This window comes from Astyanax mexicanus, chromosome 1 (assembly GCF_023375975.1).
Source record: "Astyanax mexicanus isolate ESR-SI-001 chromosome 1, AstMex3_surface, whole genome shotgun sequence".
NCBI classification, from domain to species: domain Eukaryota; kingdom Metazoa; phylum Chordata; class Actinopteri; order Characiformes; family Acestrorhamphidae; genus Astyanax; species Astyanax mexicanus.
In genome coordinates, this window is record NC_064408.1 from 94,256,966 (window position 1) to 94,271,093 (window position 14,128).

Consider the following 14,128-nt stretch of genomic DNA (forward strand, 5'->3'; position numbering starts at 1 on the left):
GGTGAATTTTGACATGATTTCACCAGAAGTCAATGATCCTACAAGATCTGAAACTAACAATTCACTCCTTATACCCATATTTTATGTATCTGTTAGATATGTTGTGGAACCCGAGTACAGTGCATATTTTCCTGTTGTATAAACAATGAAAAGTTGTTGCGTGACATATTGAAATATATATTGACATTGTATATCCTGCAGTGTTTCTGTTGTCAGTGTTACATTGAATTTGTCACGCTGAAACAATATAGTGTCCGAATATGCATCAGCTCATTAGCTGATTGATTGGTTTGATTGGTTTGATTGGTAATATGTAAAATACTATGGTGGAATAAATATCACTGCAATAAACAAAGTAAATGTATGAATTGAAAACATGATTTAACACTGTGGAAAATCTTGCTGTGTTTTCTGGCTTATTAAACTAATCATCAATATGCTCAATATACATTTTTACTTCAAAAAAATGGAAACAAAATATTTTTATATCATAACAATAATGTAATGCAAACCTATTCCCTAATACAGATAGAAACCTGCTATAAACTTGCTTGTCCAGTAGTAAGAGAATTATTCTTAATGACTTATGGGAATGAGAAAAATCCATGTATATTTCTCTGTATTTCAGTATTTTTTTCTAAGCAATCATGTTTTTAAAAGCTCTGCAAGTATTAAATTACCATATTCACTGGCAGAAATGAAAGGTGATGCATTAAAATAAACGGCAACACGTTAAGTGAAATGATTCCACGGTTTGGGTAAATTTAACTCAACTGGATGTTGTTTAAAAGTAAAAGTTATTAATTAAGTTTAATGAATTAAGTGGCTAGGCCAAACTGATATAATTGTTTATTATCACAGTAATATTATTATTTTTTTTAGCTCTGTTTATGTACCTGAGCACAAACTATGCTTTTGGATATCAGACGATAACTTGGTCTGTTTGGACAATAAGTAAAAAAGCATTGCACTCGACATGTAGAAGCTGAAATGTCCTGCGCTACTGTGCTTTTTTTGTTGCTTTTGTTTCTACTGTTAGTTCTTAAAGCACTTAAGATTTCTCTTATCCCTGATTCCTCTTGGGCCCTCCTTTATTCCATTCAGTCTGCCTTTTATCACTGACTGAACGTCAAGCACTGCGCAAAAAGAACCCTTATACCTATTAGACTTTGATGAACTACACAGCAGTGCAGGGAAGTAAAATCACTAACAATAATCTTCTAAAACATCTTTAAAAACTTAGTTTAGTAAGATATTAAGACTGTACATTTAGCTGTGCAGTAGTATTGGTATTGGTGTAAAGTAGGAAGTAACTGTGTTTAACTGTGTCTGATTTCTCTGCAGTGCCTCGTTCAATAGAGCGCCCCTCCTGGGACTGGAGGTCTGAGAGCCGAGAGTTTGACGAGCTCAACCACATCCTGCTGGAGAGCAAGAAGCTGGGCAAAGCACTGGAGAACCTGTCTCGAAGTCAGTGGTCCAAATCAGACTGTTCCTATAATGTTTTTTTTTTTTTTTTTTTCTAATTTCTAATATCTTCATTTACAGTCTAATGTTTGGACATGCTTGCTTCTTTAATACTAATATTAATATGAAGTGAAATCAGCTAATTAAATTAATGGTAAAAAAAAAAAAAAAACATATGCAATGATGCAGTGATCCCAAGTACTTAACAATTTTTACATATTCTCAAAATAATAATAAACCAAATATTAATGAGGAGATATTAATGACTGTTATCCAGTGGCTACAGAAACTGATAGAGCAGTGTTTTCTTTCATTCTGGTCTTGGTGACCCTATTCCTTCCACATTTTAGAGGATTGCCTGCTTTAACACACCCACTTCAACTCTGAATGGCTTGTTAAAGGAGAAACCCAGTGTGAAATGGACTTGGAATGTAGTGAAACAAGATAGTAAGTATGATGTTTTTTTTTTTAATAACCCACTTTCATTCACCCCTAGCATTCTGAAAAACAGTGCTTTTAGCTGATGCTCCCAACAGGCTTGCAATGCTAGTGATAGGTGGGGGGGGTGTATAAGTAGGTTAGAGAAACAGATTGCTAAATTAATTTTGTTGAAATTAATATTATAGAGATATTTCTATCAACATCTGGATATTATGCATTCCTAACTATGCACTTTTAAATTTCTCAGTGCCTTGTTTTAAATGTTAAGTTTTTCAGAATTTTACCAATGAAGTGTGGAGTTACTTTGAGCTTGTTAATGGTGTAAAAATAGTGATTTCTTTGCATGGGAAACACTATGCCCCTATCACTAGCATTGTAAGCCTGTCGGGAGCATCAGCTAAATGTGATGCATTTTGGAAAGCTGGGGGTGAACAGAGGTGGGATATGCTACAAAAGTTTGTACTCATTATAAAGTTTCACTACATCCCAAGTCCATTTTACACCAGATTTCTCCTTTAATGAGCTGATAAGTTGAATCAGGTGTGTTGGGAGAAGGAAAGGAAGGTAAAAAAAAAAAACAAGGAATAAAGGACCCTCTACTAGAGAGACAAGACTTGACTGGTGTTCTAATTTGCTCAGTACCTAGCCAGAGAGTGAGGCAAATTACTAACTGTTTCGAACAGACAAACTGTCCCTTACACTGTGCCAAAATTTCTTGATGAACGGACCAATAGAAATAATTCAAAATGACCTGAAGTAAACTTTTACGTTCACTTCCATTGAAAGTTTTCAAGGGTTTTTTCTCTCTCTTGTAAAGTTGCTGTTTTTTTTAAATGAACAACAATGATATACTATAGTCATTTTTGCCACAGATTTTGAGAACCTACGAACTTCTGACCAAAGACCAATGTTAAAATAGTGGAGAAATGAATGTAGTTGCATTAAATCAGATAAAAGGTGGCCTTTTTAATGATGCAGTGTCAGATGTCTTTATAGGGATATCACATGGTTTTGATACACCACTGCTGTGCACTAGTCCAGGCTAGAAACTACCGTATTTGTTTAGGCAAACATGAAAAAATACAACACTAAATGAGGATTATTAAATCTTAAAAAAGCTATTTAAATGTGTGTGAATATTTGTCTTGTTCTGAATTCTGCATAACAAAATTAATTTTCTTTACAGGTATTGCCTTATCTGACGAGCTTGACCAGGTAATTCTTCCACTTCTAAATTCCTGAACCACATTATACGAAAAAAAACCAAACTTATATTTATTGAACAAATCTGTTAAATCATAGCTAATCCCATCATCACGCGTCCTTACTCTCTAAGGCATCATAACTCAAAGCTCTCTTACTGAAATGAGATGTAGACATGTTGAAAAAGAGCGAGGGCTCAAAGTCGTAGTCGCATTACCATCTTACGATGAGCTTTGTGTTGTGCTGGCTTTGGGGAATCATGCTCCGAATCTTTATGAGCGCGGCATGTCTGGGTGTAGTGCGGATTAGGGTTTGAAATCAGCATCAGTATGTGTTCTTCCGTGAATGCAGCAGAGACTTGTGTACGAGAGCTCTGAGCCAATTGGGCTACGTGCCCAGTCTGCAGTGTGGCCTCTCCAGAGAGTACTAAAGAATTTCTGTCTTTGAAGCAAATGAATTGTCATTCAGTTCATTTCAGCAACTGTTAGCCTCTTCTGTGTTTATCCCGGGTGGTGCATTGTGGAGTCATAGATATATGACTAAAGGCATGAACCTCCACAGGCAGCATGTTCTTTAGAGGCGGTATTAAAGTGTGCTTAGAGCAGGCTAGCGGCGCAGGGAGTGAAATGCGCCCAGACACTAAAACAATGCTGTGATGCTGCGATTTTTTTGTACTTTAAATGAGGCCTGATTCTCTGTGTTTTGTCTGCAGTGTGTTTTGATTGTGTTTTATACAGTAATGTACAAAAGTTTTAAGGCCGCTTCAGAGCATTACTTACAACCGATAAACACTTTTGCATTTTTATACATACAAAAACATATAGAAAGAAGAAACACTAATAAATATTCATATAGACCAAAACACTAATAAATGTTAATATACTAGAAACTAGGAGGATTTTTCACACAATTGAAATATCACTGGAATTATGGATTAATTTACTTAGTTCAGGGTTCTTGACAGAGTTGCATATAACTGTAAAGAAATATGTAATTTTTAATCAAATCATTAAAAATTACTTTATATATACATTTCTATAGAGTAATATGAAACTCAGTCACTTAAAACAACACTTGATTATCCTAGTTATGTTTTTTCACAGTTGACATTTGACAAAACAAATGACAAATGATGATCATAATATTTATTTCTTTTCTTTTGGAAAAGTAGTCATTAAATAACATTCAAGCAATTGATCTCATATCTACATATACTGTATGTTTACATGTTCACAATAACACGTCACTTTGCTGTTACATGCATGCTTTGGTAACTTTTTACAAATAAATAAAATACAGATAAATACAGTGCTCTTGCCATTATCATGCTTTATCAATTTTAAATTCAGAATTAATTTAATGTCTTTAAAAACAATATTTTATTTCCCCTAAATATATGGACCTGTAAGCACCTTACTAAACACAATAAAAATGGCACTTTTAGAATCCAAATAACTTTTACTACTATTCATCAGTGATACTGTGTGTCTTAGTTCCTGGTTGTTCTTCAAACATCATGAAAGGGAGTTAAATATTTGCTGTTGCAACCTGAAAATGAGTAGAAGATACATATTTATAAGAAAGTTGGCCCTGATTGATCAGAATCTTGGCCCTGAGTAAAAAATTCTAAAAACTTTTTTAAACCTGGTAAAAGGTGATTCACTGTAATAAGACAGTAAGAAACCACGTCACTTTCAACTTTCACGGTGTATTGGTTGATGCTAAAAACCGAAGACAGAGTGCAGGTTTGGAAATGGATAATACAGTGACAGGCAAAAATTTGCTATGTAATAACTGTATTAACCCTTGTGTGGTGTTCGGGTCTGTGGGACCTGTTTACATTTTTTATCAAAGGAAAAATTATACAATTAAATATTATTTCTAACTCAAATTTATTGGCTTTGGGTCATTTTCTGTGAAGAACATATATCAGAACACATTTTTGATGAACACACACTGTACACCCCCTACACATTTATATTACATACAGGATGTTCGGGTATACTGGACCTGAGGCTAATAAAGGTGTGTACTCTGTTCTCCTCCTGTCTGGGTGTGTAGTTTGTGTGTGTGTTTTGTTTCTGCCCCTGTCGTTCCTGTACCAGGTTGTAATATTGTTGTAAAATTCAATGGATACCTGTCAGACATTGAATGCTCTTTTGCCCAAAAAATGAGCCACGCACCATGCTGCCCAGTGTGAAAAGAATGCGACTAGGGTTGGCGGATGGCAGTTTCTCCGGTCTTTTTTTTTAGCTTTTTATCCAAGATTCCATCCAAAACATTATTCTGAATTGCACTTATTTAGAGGGAAGGCCTGTTTTTAGAGAAAAATGGAATGAAGATGGACCTATTCCATAATTTTGCAGAATTTAAAACATTAAAATGCAGCGGGTCCACCAGACCCATGAACACTGTCTGAGTAACAGTAATATGAACACCATACAAGGGTTAATGTTCGTTTCTCCTTACTATGATAAAACTGTTTTTAGAGCAGATATGTTAACAGTATCTAGTATCTAGTCGCATTCATGCAGACTGTCAAAGTAAAGATAAATGATGTAAACTGATGTTAAATTCAGAAGGGTTAAGGTGAGCCACTTTCCCAACCATATAAGCAACTTATTGTAGCTAGATTATACACTGTGATATCAGTTAGTAGCTATAGCAGAGCTAACTTCTGATCCTGGAGGTCTGGTGTACAGCACAGTTTGGGGATTGTTCTGCTCAGACACATTTGATTGAACTTGTAAGTTAACCAACAAGTTTAGTGAATATTTTGCCTTTGGAGCAGAGTTTCACCCACTTCAACCACAATTCAATTCCCATTTCGATTTTCTAGCAGAATTATTTTAATGTTAATCGTACTGTATATGATATTATAGCTTTACATGTAAGCATGTTCAATACTTATTACCTCATATTAAAGCTTCAATCAGCCTTGAACATTATCTCTGGGGTTGTGGTTAGATATCACCCAAATAAACACTTTCTGTCAGACAAATAGCTTTTAAAATGAACTGTTTAAATGTCCTAAGACCTTTGTACACTGCTGTGCATTTCTTGCTACATTTACCATCATTGCGTTTGACTCTGTTTATCTCTCTTTATGTTTCTGTGGCCTGTGGGTGGCGCTCCGTCAGGACCCGCGAGTCTATAACTCTGTGCTGAGACCCCGTGTGGTGGGGGAGTGGGTTGGGCGTGATGAAGTTGATTCAGACCCTCTGGCAGCAGAGATGCTGCAGCCCCCAGTCCCTCGCGCCAAAACTGACGGGTGTTGGGGCAGCGGAGAGAACAGCCCTGCTGGGAGGTGAGTGTGTGCCGGTGAATGAAGAGAATATTGCAAAGCGTCTCATCTTTTCTAGTATGAAAGGGAATTTCATCATATTGTTGAGCCTGTTTTGATTCATTTATTTGCTTTTGATGTAGGTTGAAGTATAAGGTAGGGGTTTCTAATAAATTGGCCACTGGGTGGAGGTACAAGGTACGGTTTCAGATATGTTGTCCAGTGAGGGAAAGCACAAGGTAGGTGTTTCTAATAAAGTGGCCAGTGAGTGTAAGCAGAAGGTAGAGGTGTTTCTAATAAAGTGGCCAGTGAGTAGAAGCACAAGGTAGGTGTTTCTAATAAAGTGTCCACTGGGTGGAAATGCAAGGTAGCTGTTTCTAATAAAGTGGCCAGTGAGTGGAAGCACAAGGTAGGGGTTTCTAATTAAGTGGCCAGTGAGTGGAGATACAAAATAGGTGTTTCTAATAAAGTGGCCAGTGAGTGGAAGCACAAGGAAGGTGTTCCTAAAAAAGTGGCCGGTGAGTGGAAGCACAAAGTAGGGGTTTCTAATATAGTGGCCAGTGAGTGGAAGTAAATTGTAGGTGTTTCTAATAAAGTGGCCAGTGAGTGGAAGTAAATTGTAGGTGTTTCTAATAAAGTGGCCAGTGAGTGGAAGCCCAAGGTACAGGTTTCTAATAAAGTGGCCAGTGAGTGAATGCACAAGGTTGTAGTTGTTTCTAATAAAGTGGCCAGTGAGTGAAAGTACAAGGTAAGTGTTTCTGATATAATAAACACTTACCTTGTGCTTCCACTCACTGGCCACTTTATTAGAAACACTTACCTTGTGCTTCCACTCACTGGCCACTTTATTAGAAACACATACCTTGTGCTTCCACTCACTGGCCACTTTATTAGAAACACATACCTTGTGCTTCCACTCACTGGCCACTTTATTAGAAACACTTACCTTGTGCTTCCACTCACTGGCCACTTTATTAGAAACACATGCCTTGTGCTTCCACTCACTGGCCACTTTAAACTACAAAATCTGTGTTTCTAATAAAATGTCCAATAAATGTAAGCTCTGGGTAGGTGTTTCTAATAAAGTGGCCATTTAGTTAATGCACTGATAAAATCACACAGTGCTTGTGAGAATCCCACCTTCATGACTGCAGCTTTAAGAAAAGCATGGTAAGCCCCTGTGACCTCCTCCAGATGCTGTCTAGGTGATTTTGTAAGCACACGGGCTGTCTGCTGAGAATGCAGCTAATTAGAGTGGATCAGATATTAAATCATAAATCATACGCCAGCAAACTGTGGTGTCTCCATTAAATTAGCTTATTTGCTTGCTTGATTACAGAGGAATTTCGTAGCCTGAGGGGTGGATGTTGCGGACGTCCCGGGACACACATCACAGCAGGCCAGGCTTCACACTTTCATTAGTCAGAGAAGAAGTTCCAGTCGGCTGTAATTCATTTGGTTAGGTGTTTATCACTCATGCAGGGTAGCAGACGTAGCATCAGCTTAGACCAGTATAAAGATGCTCTACAGGCATTGTGTTCATAGGTATATGATCATTGGGGCTTGTAGATTTGTGGAAGTAAGCAGGAGATAATATGTTAGTGCAGAAGTATTATTACTATATGTATTATTACTACAGGGAAAATGTTTGAGAGTGTTCACATTTACCTTGCTTACTGTAAATGTTTATTCCACACTTGCACATGTTCATTTTTTGGTATATTTGCTTCTGTAAGTGGCCCAAATTTTGTATGAGATATCAATATCAAAAGTAAAGAATTTGACAAAAAGGCAATAATTTTATATATATTTGGCCATTTTTGATATTTATATCTGAAAGCAAAGATGCCAATAGAATTCAGTTTGAACAGCCAGATGATAATTTATGTGACATTTATGTCATTATAACTCAACATCTTTTATAAATGTGAATATCAGATGGTTATCATATATAGGTCATATTAAGGGATAGTGTGAACAGCTTCAAAATCAGATTTAGTGAGAGAAAATCAAATTTGGGCCACTTTAATTTCTGTGTAAACCTAGTTCAAGGCCTCATTCTCCAACATTCAGGTACGTTGAGATCTGGACTTTGAGTCACTGTTCTGAGAACAGCAGCAGTCTCAGTAGTTTGATTCGTCATAGTGTGGAATTGTCTTTTTACACTGCATGGATGGATAAACTCAAACACCCCTGAATTGTTTCAGATCTGAGGCAAAAACATAACTTGATGCTGTAATTCTGTTCTGTTTACCTAATTTATCTTATTGAATAAACCTGCACTCATTACAAAAGCTGCAAAATCTTATGGGCAGACTCATTTTAGTAACATCACTGCTTCAAGAGAGATGCTTTGTTTTTTAAAGATCTATACAACAGTAAAGCTTCAAAGTGAGAATGTGGACAATTATGGCCAGAATGTGGACAGTAACAGTAAACATGCTGAAGAAACAGAGCACTGAAATTTAACAGAAACTAAAATGAAGATTTCATCACTGCTGAAAAAAAAGTACCACTTTAAAATAAGACTACCTTTATAATGGGTTTATTAATATGTATAAATTAGGATGCAAATATTTTAAAACCCATTAATAAGCAGTTAATAAGTATATAACAACACAAATAAAAATGGCAACAGTGAGCTGATTTGCACACTAATTTATACTGTCAAATCTCGAGATCTAGAAATCTTTCTAGATCCTGATCTTACTTTGTGTTTTCCATCAATCAGCATTTAAACCCATTATATTAATATATTTGTAATTATGTTTAACTATTTACTATAAATTAAATTACTAAGTTGATTTAGATGAGTAAGTTAACAACGGATCACTGATGCCTTTTCAATTGATGTGTTGTAACTGCTTATCAAAGGTTTTTAAGGCATTTACAACCTAATCATTAATAATTAATACTCTAATTATAAACATACTTTTATTTTCTTTTATTTTCTTTTAAGTACTTTTATTTTCAGCCAAATATTTTGCCAAAAAAATTGTTACATCCCTTTAATGTACTAATTGATTTAAATATTTTAGTAGAATTGGTCTTATTATGTAAAAATTCATATATTTCATGTACTCCTGATTTTCCTGAAGTACATAAACAGCGTAAACGCAGCCAGATAGCTAAGTATTGTGTCTGTGTAGTTAGAATATTAACGAAGACTGTGAATATGTCTACATCGATGGGTGTGAACGAGCAGGTCACTTTCTTCTGCTGAGAAGATTTGGACTCGTACTACTTGCACTACTGCATTTTTGACACACTAAAAGGGTGACCAGTAGATTTACTATGTTTATATACCTAACATTAATGACACCGCGGTTTTAAACTGCTGTCTAAGTTTTAAAACTCCATTGTCTTGTCTCATTGGATGAGTGTGGACTGGATTAATGGCCTCCCAGCGAGGTTCTTCTTGGCTGTCAGTCTTTGAATGGAGCTAGCAGAAGCCTGAGGACACCTGAGGGATAGTGCACTGAGGCTGCTGGGAAATTAGGAGGAGGTAGAGGTGTATACCGGTGACAGATTACAAGCATGATGAAATTCATGTGGGAGTGTTTGAACAGGCCTTTAAGACTCTACATAATAGAACATGTTTCATTTTGTTCTCTTTACTCCACATGATTCCGCAGTGTCTTCTTTTTTCAGACAGATACATAAAACAACTTCATCAGTCAGAAAACAGAAAACAGCTCCAAAAATGTCCACAGCTTACAACAAGAATAAATGAATTAATAATTCTTACAATAGATGATTTAAATAATATCTCAAATCAGTATTGTTTACAGGATTCTTAGGCATTAAAAGATAATAATGTTTATTAATGTCAATTAATAATTAGTTGAGACATTATTTAACCATTAAACAATGTCTATTACTCTCACACGTACTGTTATTTGTGACCCGTAAGTGTTACCCAAAAAAAAGGTAATCAAAAAGATCACATACATCCAGTTATAGAACTGCTGGCACCACCCAAACATCTTGATAAAAATCTGTGTATATTTCCACTGTTCAAAAAATAAAACACAAATAAAAAGTAGGCCTGTTCTGATCATTATGTTATTATTTTATCTTATCCAATTATGGCCATTTTCTCAGTATTTTTTTTTTTTTGCAGAGAGCCTTTTAATAATGGACAAAGAGAGCCCATTGAAATAGACAGGTTGGTATTTTTTAAAACAATGTTTTAGATTAGTTATGTTATATATTGTTTTATGTTATATATTTGTTTTTAATACATATTTAAATATTTTTATGTTCCAATAACTTAAATTATAATTTTAGAATCAATTTATCACAATCATATCCTTAAAAGAATGTAATTGTGTTAATATGCTATTTTATAATCATACAAATTACAATAATACAAGTTTAAGCTAAATATGTATTGCAAAATACATTGTCCAATAAACTGTAGTTTTTGTTACAGCCATAATTTAGTTCAATGTGAAAAGGTTTTTATTTCAGGTGATTATATTTAAATTGTTTTTGTTCTTTTATTGTAAAATGATAAACATTACAGCTGCAGTGTTTAACTCATGTTGGTGCACCTAAAACATATTTAAAAAAAACCAAGTAACTTAATTTATATTTTTCCTCATTTCCTTGAACACACTGTTATCTATGACTGTTTCCCTGTGCTATGTTATTATACATAAACATGGATAAAGCCCATTCCTATAAAATCATACATAAGTTTTTCTTTGCTCAATTTTAAAATCCACTGTCAGAAGAAACCTTCATTAGCAGTTACATGAAAAAGCCTGTCGTAGGATCAACTCGCAATATGCAGCACCAGTGAACTGTGCAGAAAGTCATTGAAACTACAAATGGAATAGTGTGAGGTGGTCATATAAGACTGAGACTTTGAGGCAGTTTTATTGATAGTGCTAGTGCGCTCTAGTGAAAATCAATGCCATAATAAATTTCACTAAATACCAAGAGATTTTAGACCAAAGCCTGTCAGCCTCTGCCAGGAATGCTGAAACTAGGCCATGAGTGGAACTTTCAGTGAAACAGTGACACCAATTACACAGAAATGGTTCTGAGAACACAAAATTAAAACTTTTCAATGATCAGATTTAAACCCAGTTGGGTTTTTGTTTGGTGTTTATTGTGCTGTTGATAGTCCACAAATGAAGACCAGAGAAGAGTTGTCCCAGATCCTATAACAAGTGTATTTCAACCTAATCAAGCTTTTTTTTTAAGTGGCTCATTGCTGTTATACTTGCTGGGGGATGACTTAGCAAATGCTTTTTATTAATGCATGATCCCATGTTTTTTATTTATTTGTTTTTTTTATATGTTAAAAAAGAGCCAGCACAAAAGCAATAATGATTATTAATTATTATTTATTAAAGGCAGTTTTATATTATGTATATTGAACTCCCTAATCAATACAAATTCACACAATGTAAAGAAGGGCAGCTGGCAGCTTTTCCAGCTATGATTAAATTAGTAAGATATAAAAGACTTTCACTAAAATGTACCAGATGCTTTCTTAAAGCTCCACTAGGTAGGATTGAGATTTTGTGCTCGTGGGCTCCCCCTAAAGTTGCAGAGTGTAATAAATGTTTCAGGCGGATTAGTTTCTCTTTCTTTTTTTTTTTGGCTTTCACAGACATATTCGGTCTCTTTTCGGTTTCTGCCAGAGTGTCTGTATGTTAGTTTGTAAAGAATGAACCAGTAGTCCTTGTAGAACTGTTAATACTAAAGGTCGGAAAGCAGGTCGCAGTTCTCAGAGCACTGCTATTCCTCCTGTTACACCTCAATGCAGCGCTGCAGTGAGTTTCAAGCTATAATTTTACTTCTTTAAAAAGATCAAAAATCGAGGAAATCCTACCTAGTGCTGCTTTAAGCTATACACATAAGCATTACTATGAATGAATAAATGTGTGATAAATGGTAAAATGCATGTAAATATTTACACATACATTTAATATACCTTGAATCTCACCAATTGCAAAAGTGGGTCATGCATGCCATATAAAAACTTGGCAACCCCATGTGTGATTGCCACTTGTGACCATATTAGTAATGCTATAATTGCTTACATACTTCCAAACCACAGAAAAATCTGTTTTTGCATATGATATAATTTGATGTAAATTAGATGCCGTACTTTACTACTCCTTCTTATTATCTCTCACCATTTTAACTACCTTTCCTTCTCTCATTTACACTCTTCCACTCCCAAGCCTATCCACTTATACAGGCTTATACATCATAATCGACCCACTTTCTGTGCCGTTTTCCAGCCAAAGATATTCTACACCCTTGACTGTTCATTAAACAAGGAATATACCAGCATATATGATGCTCCACTTATCTCTTTATCTCCCGATTTTCTTATGCTGTGACAGTTTGAGGTCTTTTTTTAATTTTATGGTACTTACAATCATCCCCCGCTGTGTGTAATTAAGTACTGGTTGAGTAGGGCCCCTATCTTACACCTTGTGCATGAAACGTTCTCATTGCTATTGTACACCCTGCCAACAGTCTATTTTCATGCCTTGTTCGTTAAATATCAAAGGTGCTTGAGAATATATCTACGCCGATAGGTGTGGTGGTTTTGAAATAAGGTTTGTTCAGATACATTTCTGGCGTATTGCTATCTTGGCAACAGAAAACACAGGTGTGCCACTAAGTGAAATCAACCCAGACAGACGTCAACTATCAGATGTTCATTGCTATCTTGGTCATAAATTGTCAACACAGGCGCATCCCCAAAACACATACATTCCCACTTGTTACACACACATGGACTCGCAACAGTGCACAAGCCCATTTTGTGTGCCTTTTTTATGACAATAAACATAATGAATGAGCGTGAACGAGCAGGTAATTTTTCTCTGCTGAGAGGCATTGGACACATCCAGGTAGCTGCACTGATGAAATAGCAATCCCAAAAAAATACACCCAAAACTCACCCATGATTAATGAAGAGCGTTAGTACATGCCTTTTGTGTGTTTGGGGCTGCACACTGCATACTTTTCCCATCACTAAGCTGACCAAATGCTGCAGGAATAAGAGATGAAGTATCCTTTGGCTCACAAAGGCCACTGCTTTGCATAGCTTTGTATTTTTTAAAGAAGTAAGCCAAAAGCCAGACAATGGTGTGTGTATGAGTGCATGCAGGCACAAGACCGCAGACTGCTGAAGGGCTTCCTGTCCACAGGGCATTAGGTATGCAAACAAAGTGCTGTGTAGGGGCCATGAGTTCAGCGCTAATGAGTGTCTCTTATCACTCCCATCTGCGTGTGCTCCACCTCCACTCTCCAGACTGCCCTCTGATCACTGAGCATGTCCTCCACTTTCCACCACCCCCTCAATTACACTACACAGCACTAATGGCGCTCATTCAGAAGCGCAGGTGCTTCCAGTGTTGCAAATTAAATACAAAATCAAACTGAAAATGAATGTTATTTTTCTAGGAACAAAAATGGGAACTGAAAACAATCATTCCTAGTGGTTGTGGAGGAGAGACGTTAATGTGAAAACCCTGTTAGTGTTTAAATATGTTATTTTGTGGAGCCAACTAGGTTACTATTTATGTCCTGCCTCTAACATCTCTGATGTTTTTGGGTCAACATCACGTCTCAAATCCATCATTTTAGCAGACCTATTTTGTGTGTAAACAGTATTTTTGTATATTATTCAGGGATCATGATCTGTAAGTTGACAGTAGCTCTAAATGTCCATTGTGTTTTTCTCTTTATTTTAAAATACCC

The 14,128-nt window shown here is 35.8% G+C and overlaps 1 protein-coding gene across 2 annotated transcripts in view; it reads left to right on the plus strand.

The window, feature by feature from the left end:
• The window catches only part of c1h8orf34 (chromosome 1 C8orf34 homolog), a 166,745-nt gene that overhangs the window by 43,477 nt on the left and 109,140 nt on the right, over positions 1–14,128 (plus strand). For both annotated transcript variants that reach the window (XM_015606949.3, XM_049485830.1), the window contains exons 4-6: positions 1,345–1,467; positions 3,092–3,120; positions 6,249–6,415. In XM_015606949.3, coding sequence (XP_015462435.1) covers positions 1,345–1,467; positions 3,092–3,120; positions 6,249–6,415 — 319 coding nt within the window. The remainder of the gene's footprint in view (positions 1–1,344; positions 1,468–3,091; positions 3,121–6,248; positions 6,416–14,128) is intronic.